We start from the raw sequence: 12,469 nt of genomic DNA, 5'->3' as shown, positions 1-12,469 counted from the left end.
CTCTGGACAAGTTTACAACCTCGTTCGGCCTCTAGAGCCACGAGAAGAGGTGTGGACTCGTTACTGGGCGATAGTTTGTTGATATTCGCGCCATGCCTTAGAACTACCTCCAGAGTTTCATCTCTGAAGAAGCCATCCCTACTTGGACCGCGGCTCCTGCCGGCAAGCGCGCACTGTAGGACGGTGTTTCCGGCCGAGTCCGTGATTTCAAGGTCTGCTCCTGCGCTGCAGAGAGTCTCAAGTGCTTCGATGTTCCACCACTGCCCGCCCACTGCGAGAATATGTGTAGCCGTGTATTCTGGGACTGGTTGGCCTGGTCTGTCCGTGCTTTCGTCTGAGTCCACAGCGGAGGGCTCCTGATACGAAGCATTGACATCGATGCCCAGTTTGATCAACAAATCTATCATCTGCAAGTTGGACAATTCTCGACTCGCTGCAATGTGAAGCAACGGGGGATAGAAAGCATTAATGTCCTTCACATACGGTGCCATAGTCTTCATCGTAGTTAAAAGGCCCCAGTGCACAACATAGTGTACCGGGGTCAGCCCGTCGGGGCCCTTGGCCATAAGATCCACCCCAGCACCTAATAGAGCGTCCAATGTAGACTGGTTTCTCAGCGATATAGCAGTTTGAAGAAGGCTATAGGCATCCGACTTTTCTAGGCTTAGAGCTTGAACGACCTCCTCAGCATGCATACTCTGCAAAGAAAACAGTTGACCCATTAAGGCTCTGCTTTCACACGGCTCACCGCGGCATGAGAGCACACTCCATACATCTTCGTGACCTAGATGTAGAGCGGCATCGCAAGCAGTTTGGCCAGAGCTATCTCGCATATTGAAGTCCGCGCCTGCAGACAGCAGTAACTGGACAATATCCTGCATCATGTATGCTTCGCTTTCACGCTCGATAGCGAGGCTGAGATTCCAATAGCCATCACCTCTCTCGGTCTGGTATGTCAGGTGCATATAAGGTCCCAAAGTGTTGGATCCATCAGAAATTCTGTCCCACCATTCATCCCCGCTATGTTTACGCTGCTTCCTTAGTCCTGCAACATCGACTGTATGCTCTGCAGCCATGTGTAGCGGGGTCCTCCCGTGGCAGTCTGTGATGTTAGGATTTGCTCCAACCTGCAACAGGTGATAGACACATTCAGAATTCCCTGAACCAGCTGCGTAGTGCAGAGGAGTGCAACCATGCTCATCCGTTTGGTCTAATGACCAGGAACTCTCTTTATATAGTTTACACAGCAGACCCACGACATTGCTTTGCGCGGCGGCAGCGGCGAAGTGTAGCGGAATTCGACCGTCATTTGATCGAGCCTGTATATCTGCCCCTGCCTGGATAAGTCGCCATGTGATGGTTTCCGATTTTGAAGAAGCACAATGGATAGGCGCAAGGCCTTCATTATCTCGTGCATTCACATCTAGGCCTATATTGGTTCGCAAGAGGAAGTCTATCCGGTCACAGATGCCCCGGTGAGTACGACTGGCTACTTTGTGAAGAGCTGTTTGCCCTCGATGGTCTGTTGTGTTGGCAAGCCCGCCCAGTCCAAGAATTGTCTCGAGCCTAGTTTGGGGCGAGAAAAGTCTCTCGCCTGATACAACCGCGTCATGAAATGGAGTGTTTCCCTCCAAGTCGACACCATTGATGTCAACTCCTCCTTCAATAAGTAATTTCATAACTCTCAGCGCTGAATTCAAGTTCTGCTCTTCATTCCCGTGCAGCGTTAGTTGAACTGGGGCAACTAGGTGAAGGCCTAATTGGACTATTAGGACAGGGGGAAGTTCAATGATCTCTCAGGTATACTCACACGACTTGTGTTGAAAGTCTATTGCTTTTGCATTGGCACCATTTTCCAGTAACCCGATGATAAAATGCGGCTCTGAATTTGCGCATGCAGCATGTAGGGCTGTCCGTCCCCTTCGATCTCGAGATTCAAGATCTAGCCCTTTCTCCGTGAACAATGAGATGGCCCGTACTTTTTCGTAGCCGTCATGTCCAAACTGTAGCTTATATATGCAGGTCTCTCCGGCTTTATTCTTGATCGTAGGATCTGCGAATTCCAACCATTTCTGTAAGTGGGAGGACGTAAGCCCCCATTCTGTGCAAATGTGATGGAGTGCCGTGTTGCCATCGGAGTCTTGCAGGTTGGGGTCCGCCCCGTTTTCGATAAACGGCGTAACATCAGCGTCATAGTACCTCGCTGCGGAAATGAGAGGGGTTACAAGGTCCCCCTGCCGAGCATAATTGATATCGGCTCCAGCTTTCACAAACATTTTGATAACCGTAGAGTTTATGTTATGTCTTGTTAGGTTGTGAAGGGGGGTATCTCCCTTGTTGTCAGTCGCACAGGGATTGGCACCATGTCTGAGGAGAAGTTCCACGAATTGCTCCGTTCTTTCTGATCTACGGGGAGTACACATGTACTGTCCAGTCCAGGCAAACAGCGCAGTTTTACCGGAACCATCTTTTGCTTCAAGATCGCAACCCGCTTCGATTAGTAAAACGCCTGTTTTCTTCCACTCCTTAATGCTGCAAATATCCCCTTCGCCCCATATTCTGTATCCAGCGGCCGTCCAAGCATGGAGTGGAGTCTGTCCTCTTCCACTGTATGCGTAACCTAAGTGAGGTGGATCCTCGTAACCCACCTTGACTGATCTCCCATCCACATCGGCACCATAATGAAGCAGAATACGAACTGCCTCCGGGCTAGCGCGCCGTGCAGCCAGAAACAACGCTGTGTTGCCATAGCCGTCTCTCTTGTTCAAGTTTTCTAAAACCGCGGGGTGCCTAAGAAGGGCTTCGAGAGTTTTCCATTGGCCTGTAGCAGACGCCCAGTGAGGAAGGACTGTGCTCTTTGAAGGGAGATCCAGGTTCCGTAGCAGTTCTAAGACACAAGCGGTGTGACCTAGCTCACACGCATATTGTACCGGCGTCCTCCCTCGTGTAGATGGTCTCCACCTCCAATGGTCATGGTTTTCACAGGACTTCGGAGACATGGGGTCTGCACCAGCCTCAAGTAAAAGCTGCACGATCTTGACGTGGTTACCCCTCGCTGCGTGGTGAATGGGTGCTAGGCCATCAAAATCGTGTATGGTAATCGAGGCGTTGTAATCTAAAAGAATAGCCAGAGTCTCAGAATGTCCATGCATGCAAGCATAAGTAGCTGCTGTCCGATTACAAGAGTCGGCAAGATCCGGGTCCCCATGCGCCTTTAGGAGGTGTTGGGTATATGCCGTAAGCCCAGCCTGAGCGGCGAGATGAAGTGGTTGAAGGCGATCGGGGACTGTCTCGTTCCTTTTTGCGTATAGGAAGTCCTTCCAGCTTTCGAAATTGTGTGTGCCACACTGAAAGAGAGCATCCAGTTCTAATATGAACTCTGGGTCATTGGAATCGCACTTGGCTGCATGATAGAGTAGGTTCTGCGATGCGTACTGTAGGAATGGGAAGTGGACCATTAGCTGCTTGCGGTCTGGCTCATGGTCTGCTAGTTTGGTCGGACGCTCAGGCAATGACCAGGATTTAAAACAACCAGATAAGAGATAATTCACACATAAGAGAGTGAGAGACCGATGAGTCGAAGTAGGTGTTAAGACGGGGAACCAGTTGTTAGTTTTAGTGGGAGTTGTCGCAGTGCTGCGGCTGCTGTCTAAGAGGAACTCGGTAAACGAGTGATGAATGACCTGCACAGTTTCGTTATTTAAGATCTCCAGAAGTGGACCACATGATCTACGTATCATGTCTTTTGCATCTTGCGAGCTACTTAGCCCGCTACGATTAGAGCAAGAATTGACTAATGCTGCTAATTCTGTGACTCGAAGTGGACGGCATGCATGTGTGACCCACGACAGTAGCCAGCATTGAAAGCGTTGGCTAGCACCAGAACGCGAAGAGTGTTCGTGCAATATATTGGCATACATTTCTTCTAGTGAGCTAGGGAGGTGTTGTAGATGTTGCTCCACGGGCAGCTCAGATTGCAGAAGTATCTGATCGAGCATGAGACGGGCATAGAGAAACAAGCCTTGTGCTTTTCGGCTGAGTCTGTCCTGGACAGCTGACTGGCTGTCTGCTACAGCAAGATTATCGCGCTGACTCGCTACACGGTGGGCTATGTATGTTGCAATATCCTGGTCCACCATCGTCCCTGTAAGACGGATACGGTTCTGGAAGGAGCCTCTAAGCGAAGTCTGAAGATGAGCTTCCGGGCGACTGGTTATTATCAATCTGGCTGATTCTGGGCTCTGTTGCCCAATCTTCTGTAGTTCTTGTAGAAAACCGTCATTCTCGACCGCAAGCTCATCTAGCGCGTCGAATAATACATATACCTTGGGAACGGTGTCAAGGCCAAATACGAAGTGGTCCCAGAGCTCATGGAATGGAACGCTATCCACATTAGTGTGTTGGGCTACAAGCATCTTTAGCCTCGCCTGAAGTAGAAGGCTATGATCCAAAAGCTGATACAAGCAATCTTGAACAACCTGCCGAGGTTCGCTGTTTGATTTGATGATTCGGCGAGCGAAGAAGAACAGCACCGGTATACCTTCTTCTTTGAGGGTACGAATCAACCTGGCGGCCATAACAGACTTGCCACTGCCGGGAATGCCTTGAAGCCATAATGTGTTGATGTTCGCATCATGCCAAGCCTGGTACTGTTCTGTCTGGAACAGCCAGTCTCCGGTCCCGGAGGCATGGGCAATCAGATGTTTCTGATATTCACTGCCCTCTGTTTCGAACTCAGTTGGAGATAGCCAGGATTTAATCTTTTCAACGTCTTGACTGGTCACTATGGCGCATTAGGTGGATTTTAGTTGTAGGTTTAGAGCTGATGTTCGCACCGCTGTGAGCTGACTCTTCGTCTGTGGGACATCATTTAGCTTGAACCAATCCATAATGATAGTGAATGTAACATCCACTTGAATCACTCACCCTGCTTTTCAACGAGCACGAAATCATCGTTGTTCATGGTTGTAGTTACGGATAGTTATATATGTACCGGATAGAGGTGTGAGCAGGCAGACGTGGGGGAGGAAGGGGAGCTTCTACCTACAGCCTCACGTGGTCCTAGCGGACACTCAGCAACAACGACTTCTCCTTAACAAGTCCCCCACCTTGATTCCAGTGACGATCAGATATGGTAGATGTTTGGTGGACCAATGACTATGTATGTGTAAGTCGGACTATTAAAAAAAAGGGCATAGGTGAGGCCAAGACCAATAAAGCGATAAAACAACAGTAGGGAACGGGAGGCAGCACCTAACCGAGGCATCAGATTTAATTCAGTAGAGCCCCGACCTATTGGACATACACTCTCTGCATATTGACGTTATATGGTGTGCCGCGTCTGCAGGGATAGCTGATGAATATTAACTGTATTTCTGTGTTTGACTTTGTCTCTTTTATCTCTACGCTGGACTAAAACTTACTCGTAACTCTCTAGCTGAGTATCATCGGAAAGGATACGGGGACTTCATCTATGATTCTGACTAGACATGTCGTATCCAAAATAATAATCCTTGCTAGATAGCACACTTTCCCTAATAAAGGTTCTGGCTGCGGACATTGGCTATATTCTTAGTGACTATTTTGGCATGACTGGCTTCCCTTTTTGATTTTAATGCTTAGGTCCAAGTCGCTCATTTTTTGCTGGGGTTATTATCCAACAATTCTAAGTATATGTTGAGTAGTCTATACCAATTAAAAAATAGAGGCTCTGTACTGTAGGGGGGACGAGTAGCTTTAGTAAAACATGATTCATGAAATGTACCGTGCCTATTTATGTCGTGGTCATTCTGGCTCCAAAGCGCGACAAATCAATAACGTTGCCTCCTTTTGATGTATCAAATATCGCGGATCAGGCTCGGCTATCTATAACCCTGACAAGTGCTCTGAGAGTAGTATACCGTACTCTCTGTTCTATACTCTAGTTCCCCAAGTTATATGTCGCCCGCTGCTTTCATTCAGCCGCTCCCATTCAGACCGACTTGATCAGGCTCAGTTGATGCTCTCAATATCTATCTGTACGGAGATGCTTTAGTGAGGGAAGGCGTTGTTGGTTGAGTGACAAAAGTCGTGGATATCAGGATGGCTCGTCATTATCTCTAATCTCATACTTCGTCTCGTTTCAGGTCTTCTGAGAGAACGTAAACTCAATCCTGCTTGATTTAGCTCGTGGCTTCCTTCTTAGCATCTTCCTTGAGAGCCACAATCCGGTTAAGCACAACTGAGTCTTCAGTACTATCCGAGTCCATCGCCTATGGAAGGGTAAGATATTAGCAACTAGTTTCTGCGCAGGTATATGGGAAGGAGTCGATGAGCTTACAAAGTATGCAACCCGCATGGCTTGGAACCGGACGCCTTCTGGCCCAGACTGGGTCTTTTCGCCCTCAGCCTGCGGCCAAGGAGCACGACGGCGAACCTCCTCAAATCCAGCGTTTACAAGTGCATCAGGGTAAACCGTCTCACTGTCGGGATTGATGTCGTTGAGGAATCCACCCTCCGCGGCCATGGGGTTTTCGGACTTGAAGAGCGGGTTGTGAACCCGGACTGTGACCTTGCGAGAGCCTTCCGGAACCCACTGGATATATGCTTTCGGCTTCGGAGCGTCTTTCACCAAGACGGCTTGAATCTCGGTTACCTTGCCGGTAGTCGGGTCCTTGGAGAAAGAGACCGCCTTAATAGGATGGGGTACCTGGAGCAAACCAACGGTCTGACCGGGCGACAGGCGGAAGAAATCCTTGGAAGAAACTTCACGGAAATCGGACTGGTCGATATAAACAGTCGACGTCATCTTCAACTTATAGGAGCCAAATTCAGGCTGCTTGGGTGAGAATGGCAAGACTAGCTCTTGTCCGTCCAAATCGCCGAGGTCTTGGATCACGACGCGAACAGGGTCTAGGACTAGCATGAGGCGAGGGACCGATGTTTCGAGATAACGGCGAACCGACTGTTCGAATCGTGTGATCTGGATGGTGCTGAGTGACGTGGTCACACCTAGCTCGTTGATGAAAGAAAGGATAGCACCAGGAGGCACACCTCGCCGGCGAATACCAATCAAGGTATAAAGACGAGGATCGTCCCAGCCGCGCACATGCCCCTTTTCAACAAGTTCTCTCAGAACTCGTTTACTCATGACAGTACCACTAACATTCAAACGGCCTAAACGTTGCGTAAGCAGGAGCTTGGTGTGGTCAACTACAGGAACAACAACCCACCATATTCACGCTGCATCGGCTCATAGACACCAAGAGTCTTGTTCAGCCATTCGTAACTCTCACGGGCAGTAACAAACTCGGTTGTGCAAAGACTGTGAGTGATGCCCTCAAAGCTATCGCAGAGACAGCTGTATCTTGAATTAGTAACCGTACAGTACCTTCAAGCCAGAAAAAAGCACTTACTGAGCAAAGTCGTAGGATGGATAGATACACCACTTCGTGCCAGTACGGATATGAGGGGTACGGTTCTTAGGGATACGATAGGCGACAATATCCCACATTTGAGGGTTTCCGTTGGTGAGAAGCTGCTGCCGCATCCGCAAGAAGGCTGTCTGTGGCTCGTATTTCCCATCGCGCATATCGCGGAATTTGGTAAGGTTGGTTTCCACATCCTGGGAGGCGTGGGCACAGTGGAATCGTGGCGATTTGCCATCTTCACCTCCGCGTTGCAATTTAAGATCAGCATCACCGCAGTGGCAGACGTAGGCATTGCCTTGCTGAATCAACTTCTCGGCAAGGTCATATAAGCGCTGGAAGTTGTCACTCGAGTAGGTAATCTCATGAGGAGTGAATCCTGGGGGAGGTAGGCCAATTAGCGGAGCGCACTAAACCTAGTATATGCGGGAAACCATACCAAGCCAGCGAACTATATCCTCGATCGCATCAAAGTACTTCTCCTCCTCGGCATCGGGGTTCGTGTCGTCGAAGCGAAGCATAGTCACACCGCCGTGGTATCGCGCAAAGCCGAAATTAATCGCAATGGCCTTGGCGTGGCCGAGATGGAGATAGCCATTGGGTTCGGGAGGAAATCTCGTTCTGACGTTGGGCGACGGTCTCAAGTTGTAGACTTCAGCGAGGAAGCCCTGCTTGAACATGGCATCCGGATCGAGGGTGGGTTCGGCCGATTTAGGAGGTGCAGCAGCTTTTGTCTCTGGCTTGCTTGGCTGGCTCTCTTTCGCAGCCGCCTTGGAGGCCTTCTTGGCTCGCTTTTGCATTCGTTTCTTAAGCTCGCCCTTGGACACCATCTCGCCCGTCTCCGGGTCGAGCTGGAGCTTGGCAACTCCTTCCGCGACGGTGTCGGCCATTGTGGCTATCTTTGCAGGTTGTGCAAACGCTGATCAGTGGTAGAGTATCGTGAATGGGAAGTTTTGTTGCGAAATCCCGCCGATGTGTGTCATAGCACCGGAACCCCGCCGCCAGTGGGCATGCTCGGTTTTTCCTTTCCGGACACGAGGGGCACGCGTCACGTGGTTGGTCTGTTATCGCTTACTAAGAATTCTATCTGCGCTATAAACCCTAACAATAGATAAGAGAGTTGTACTCTGTACTAGTAGTATGTATTCAAAAAAGTAAGGGTACCTTTAAGTGGGTCAAGCACTCCTTGAGGGAGCTATGTCGTGGTCACTTGAGCCTTAGGGACCTACGGCCTTTCCGATAAAATAGTACTGGGTATCCTGGAGCAGCGACATCTAAAGGAGACACTATTATTTATGAAGAATGTTGCTCACTAAATTCTTGAAAATATCCTAACGTGTGCTTTTCCTCAAGCGAATAAGGATGCGATTTCTTTCTCATAGAGAGCCAAAGTCTGCTGCCTCGCCACGCTCCCTTTAACTGTCAAGACAAAAGGCTTGTCCTTCGTGGCGAAGATCAACCGCTCCGAAGATAGCTTCACACAGTCATGACAATGTACATTGACCTTCTCAATATAGGGCTTTAGGCTTTCCCTCAAAGCTGTATCGTCTAACTCCACCTCAGGAATTAACTCTACCAGAAGAACTGGTGAGATCTGCCCATGACCTCCAATTATCGCCGACTTCACGCTCGGGTGGGCGATGATCTCTGGTTCCAGAAGCGAAGCATGCAGTCCATCGCCATGGGCAAGATATACGTAATCATCGCTGCGGCCAATGATCTTCCATAGCCCTTTGTGCATCGGATGCTCGATCCATAGATCATCGGTTCCGAATGTTTCGCGATCTGGATACACTTGGAAGATCTGCTGCATTGCACATTCAGGACGACGCACAAATACGAGCTCGTACAGGTCATTCATGCGGTGTTCGAATTCTGCCCCGGAATGTTTCTGGAAGGAGAGGTAATCCCATGCATCCTTGTTTTGGTGGATAGTTGTAAAGTACCCGCCTGCTTCGGTGCTGCCCACACACGGAACAACCTGAGTGTACGGTGAGAGTAGATTTCCCGATTTAGCAGAAAGGGGAGCACCGGCATAGTGAATGTATTTTAGCTCTCGTAGCGCTTCGATGCCTTCGGGGAGGAGGCAGAGTTGGTCAATTAGAGCGGGCATGAGAAGTGCACCGTCTATCCGGCCGTAGCGAAAAATGTCTATCAGTAGTTTGGGGGTAGGAGGAGCTGGAGGCCCAATAACGGATGTCATATTCACGAATCCAGTCATGGCAAGACTCATCAACATGCCAACAAACTATACTAGTCAGTATATATTCAGAATTCATACGACGCCGGCATCTCGGGACTTACGTGTAGCGAGGGCAAAGGGGTGTACCACCTCCGCTGGGCGTATTGATGAATATGAGTTTCTTCGATGTCCGGCAAAGAAGCCGCGGTATCGGCACCAGCCATCATTTGATGTGTATATGTGATTGGCTTGGGATTTCCTGGGACGGGTTCAGTGCATGATCTGAGGTTATTGAATGAAAGATATACCTGTTGTGCCTGAGGTATGGAACACCAGCCAAGGATCGTCTTTTCCTTCATCCCATGTCTTACTATAAACAACTGGTGATGCTTCATCCTCTCTGAGAAACTCCTCAATTCCTGGGACCGTGATACTTTCAATATGAGGTGCCTTTTGTAAAATAGTACCTACAGGACCAGCCATTTCCGCTGGCCTGAGATACAATTTACAGTTTTTCTTTTCCAGGATGCGCAGCTGAGCCTCCGGTGTAATCAGCGGCGAAGGAAGCACCATCTATATCGTGATCAGCTTATCTAGCAATTCCTGGTGTCTCTTAGCGAAATTGCCGAACATACCACTTTCTGCAGTTTTGCCACGGCTACTGCCAGAATCGCATACCGCAGATCCTTGGGACCGGCATATGCAAAACATTGAAAAGGCTCGGACGTCGTTGGAAGAGCCTGACTTAGCCACTGGACTGCGTGGTTTGCTGCGTTGTTCAGCTGCTGGAAAGTGATGTCCCGGTACCCCGCGGAAAGATCCTGGTCGTTGATGGGGACCGATATCCAGGGATTAGTGTTAGTGCCATCTTTGGCTCGGTTCTCGATGACAGTGGCTAAGATACGTTTGCCGTGGGTAACACCAGGCAATGGAAAGGTAGCAGAGACCATGGCTTTACGTAGAGATTACTGTAAGAGTATGGGTGGTCACGGAGAGCATTCAGTGGTGAGGGTTGGCAGGGAAAAGCGATGGGGGCGAAAGAGGGGGAGTGTCTTTGTCTTTATATTTAAATAGCGTACTAGTAGTGGACCCCGTTGGAAAGCCAAATGGAAATATTAGTAAATCACAGTTGAGAATAATTTCCGAATCATTCCGGAGTTGCAACTGTACATGCCCTTTTGCGTTTTAATCTTTGTTCATTATTCATGCATTGCATCGACTCCCATGTAGGGCGACTACTCACTAAGGATTAATATTTACACCTCCAGAAAACGATAGACAAATATATACATAGCACATACCCTCACAGAAAGCATCTATCTAGTGACTTCCTGCCGCCGTAGGCCTTGGATACTTTCTCGGTTTAGATCTCTGTCAAACGATTTGAGCGGGATATGTCCTTGCTTGGCATAGTAGTTCATCTCATACCCTTTCCCATCCTCTATAGTGAAAGTTCTCTCCACTGTCACCCCGCTTTCATGTGTGGTCTTGAACTGTTTAAACCACCCTGGTAGTTTTCTCAGGAGTGGGCGCAGGCGCATAGTGCATGCAGCGGCCATATACATGCCACTTTCAACAATTGTCCAGCTCATCAACTCAATATCCGCCCCTAGAGAAGGAAATGCAGTTAGCCCAAAGATTATCTAGTGTTGAGAGGAGGATATCCATACACGTAGGATCTGTCGTGGACTGTTCTTGCGACGTGAAGAAGGAAGCGGTTCGGAAGCAGGACGCAATCAAGCCTCTGACATCTGCATTAGGGCAAGGAACGACATATCACCAAGTTTCGTTTCCCGCAAGATGTACTCACATGCTACCAGAGAGAAAGACAAACGAAATAGCGACTCTCTTGGCGATTGATGCCTGTAGATTCCACACCGTGTGCACGGGGAGCACCATAATAGCAACATCCCCGACTATATTTAGGATCCCACTCAATTTAAAGAATAGGAAGAGATTGATGCATGTTCCGTCCCCGGTGCGATCCCAGAAGTATGCGATCGGCCTGCATTCTATGGCGCCGGCAATTGTCTGGGAGATGAGGAATAAGATCATATAGATCATTAGGAGAACAGTGCATTTTCGAGCAACGCCTGGGGTAAATATGGTATAGAGCAAGACCAAGACGGAGACTCGCGAGAAGCAGTTTGAGTATGCCGAGACCCAACTGAGTGAGTACAGCAGCTTTCCTCGTACAATTATGACATCCGGGTCTTCAATCATGAGTGCCTTAACATGGCGACCGGCACCGCCATGGGTGACCGCAACTGGATAGTTTATTTTAATTAGCAACAGGATTAATGGGGAACAACATGGAACAAACGATACCGGAAGGGTACAAAACTCACGATAGCCACAAATACAGGATGCTAATGAAAGGAGATACGCCGGAAGCAGCAGGATGTCCTCCAGGCCAGTTTTCACATTCGGCAGAGAGCGGACATAAAGACGAAGGGCCAACAGGACGGTGGTAACTATTAAGATGACCGATGATGCTGCGACGAGCCGATTTGAGATATTTTCTTCCAGATCTTGGGACGAGATTTGTTCTCTTGGTATTGGTGTGCCAGGCATGATGTCACCAGTGTCCTCTTCGCACCCACTTCTGAGGGAGAAGAATTCTATAGTATGAGCGCTCCTTCCATTGAACAGAGAAGAATAAGAGTCAAGTCAGTCAGCTTGGTTCCGGATATGAGTAATTATGACCATGCAGCTGTCCACATCTGCCGCACGTTCCAGAGCCAAGCGCTTACATGCATGTTCACAGCCCCATATCTTCCGGGATTATGGCCGTCACATCAACGGCAAGGTATGGGCTGTGTATGCATGGAACCGTCCTATCCTAGTCATTGCCAGCATCATAGTTACATGTAGCTGCAGA

At 49.0% G+C, this 12,469-nt stretch overlaps 3 protein-coding genes across 3 annotated transcripts; all 3 read right to left on the bottom strand.

Annotated features, from left to right (window-relative positions):
* Positions 1-5,710: 5,710 nt before the first annotated feature.
* BDV38DRAFT_250760 (glutamine--tRNA ligase) lies at positions 5,711-8,403 on the bottom strand. The gene is made up of 5 exons (XM_032054986.1): positions 7,846-8,403; positions 7,395-7,785; positions 7,212-7,339; positions 6,320-7,155; positions 5,711-6,251 (listed from the first exon to the last, which is right to left on the bottom strand). The coding sequence occupies exons 1-5, from the start codon at positions 8,294-8,296 to the stop codon at positions 6,162-6,164; spliced, it is 1,896 nt and encodes a 631-aa protein (XP_031912003.1). The 5' UTR covers positions 8,297-8,403; the 3' UTR covers positions 5,711-6,161.
* A 256-nt stretch (positions 8,404-8,659) lies between these two features.
* Positions 8,660-10,614, bottom strand: BDV38DRAFT_120468 (putative AMP-binding enzyme). The gene is made up of 4 exons (XM_032051117.1): positions 10,224-10,614; positions 9,897-10,161; positions 9,711-9,847; positions 8,660-9,654 (listed from the first exon to the last, which is right to left on the bottom strand). The coding sequence occupies exons 1-4, from the start codon at positions 10,536-10,538 to the stop codon at positions 8,755-8,757; spliced, it is 1,617 nt and encodes a 538-aa protein (XP_031912002.1). The 5' UTR covers positions 10,539-10,614; the 3' UTR covers positions 8,660-8,754.
* Positions 10,615-10,872: 258 nt separating this feature from the next.
* Positions 10,873-12,421, bottom strand: BDV38DRAFT_120436 (uncharacterized protein). The gene is made up of 4 exons (XM_032051116.1): positions 11,937-12,421; positions 11,399-11,855; positions 11,259-11,332; positions 10,873-11,197 (listed from the first exon to the last, which is right to left on the bottom strand). Exons 1-4 carry the CDS (start codon positions 12,160-12,162, stop codon positions 10,905-10,907), a joined length of 1,050 nt encoding a protein of 349 aa, XP_031912001.1. The 5' UTR covers positions 12,163-12,421; the 3' UTR covers positions 10,873-10,904.
* Positions 12,422-12,469: the final 48 nt, after the last annotated feature.

Source organism: Aspergillus pseudotamarii (assembly GCF_009193445.1).
Source record: "Aspergillus pseudotamarii strain CBS 117625 unplaced genomic scaffold BDV38scaffold_38, whole genome shotgun sequence".
Classification (NCBI taxonomy): Eukaryota; Fungi; Ascomycota; class Eurotiomycetes; order Eurotiales; family Aspergillaceae; genus Aspergillus; species Aspergillus pseudotamarii.
The sequence above is the reverse complement of the archived record's forward strand: the minus strand, read 5'-3'. Positions and strand labels throughout refer to the sequence as shown.

Excerpts from the sequence above, each read along its gene's own strand:
- BDV38DRAFT_250760 (XM_032054986.1), bottom strand. The coding sequence starts at position 8,296 with ATGGCCGACACCGTCGCGGAAGGAGTTGCCAAGCTCCAGCTCGACCCG. Across the intron at positions 7,340-7,394 it reads CCATCCTACGACTTTGCTCA|CTGTCTCTGCGATAGCTTTG; the intron begins GTAAGTGCTTTT and ends TTCAAGATACAG. Across the intron at positions 7,156-7,211 it reads GCCGATGCAGCGTGAATATG|GCCGTTTGAATGTTAGTGGT; the intron begins GTGGGTTGTTGT and ends CGCAACGTTTAG.
- BDV38DRAFT_120468 (XM_032051117.1), bottom strand. The coding sequence starts at position 10,538 with ATGGTCTCTGCTACCTTTCCATTGCCTGGTGTTACCCACGGCAAACGT. Across the intron at positions 10,162-10,223 it reads TGGCAAAACTGCAGAAAGTG|ATGGTGCTTCCTTCGCCGCT; the intron begins GTATGTTCGGCA and ends ATCACGATATAG. Across the intron at positions 9,848-9,896 it reads CCATACCTCAGGCACAACAG|GAAATCCCAAGCCAATCACA; the intron begins GTATATCTTTCA and ends AACCCGTCCCAG.
- BDV38DRAFT_120436 (XM_032051116.1), bottom strand. The coding sequence starts at position 12,162 with ATGCCTGGCACACCAATACCAAGAGAACAAATCTCGTCCCAAGATCTG. Across the intron at positions 11,856-11,936 it reads ATCCTGTATTTGTGGCTATC|TTGCGGTCACCCATGGCGGT; the intron begins GTGAGTTTTGTA and ends TAAACTATCCAG. Across the intron at positions 11,333-11,398 it reads GTCTTTCTCTCTGGTAGCAT|AGGCTTGATTGCGTCCTGCT; the intron begins GTGAGTACATCT and ends TGCAGATGTCAG.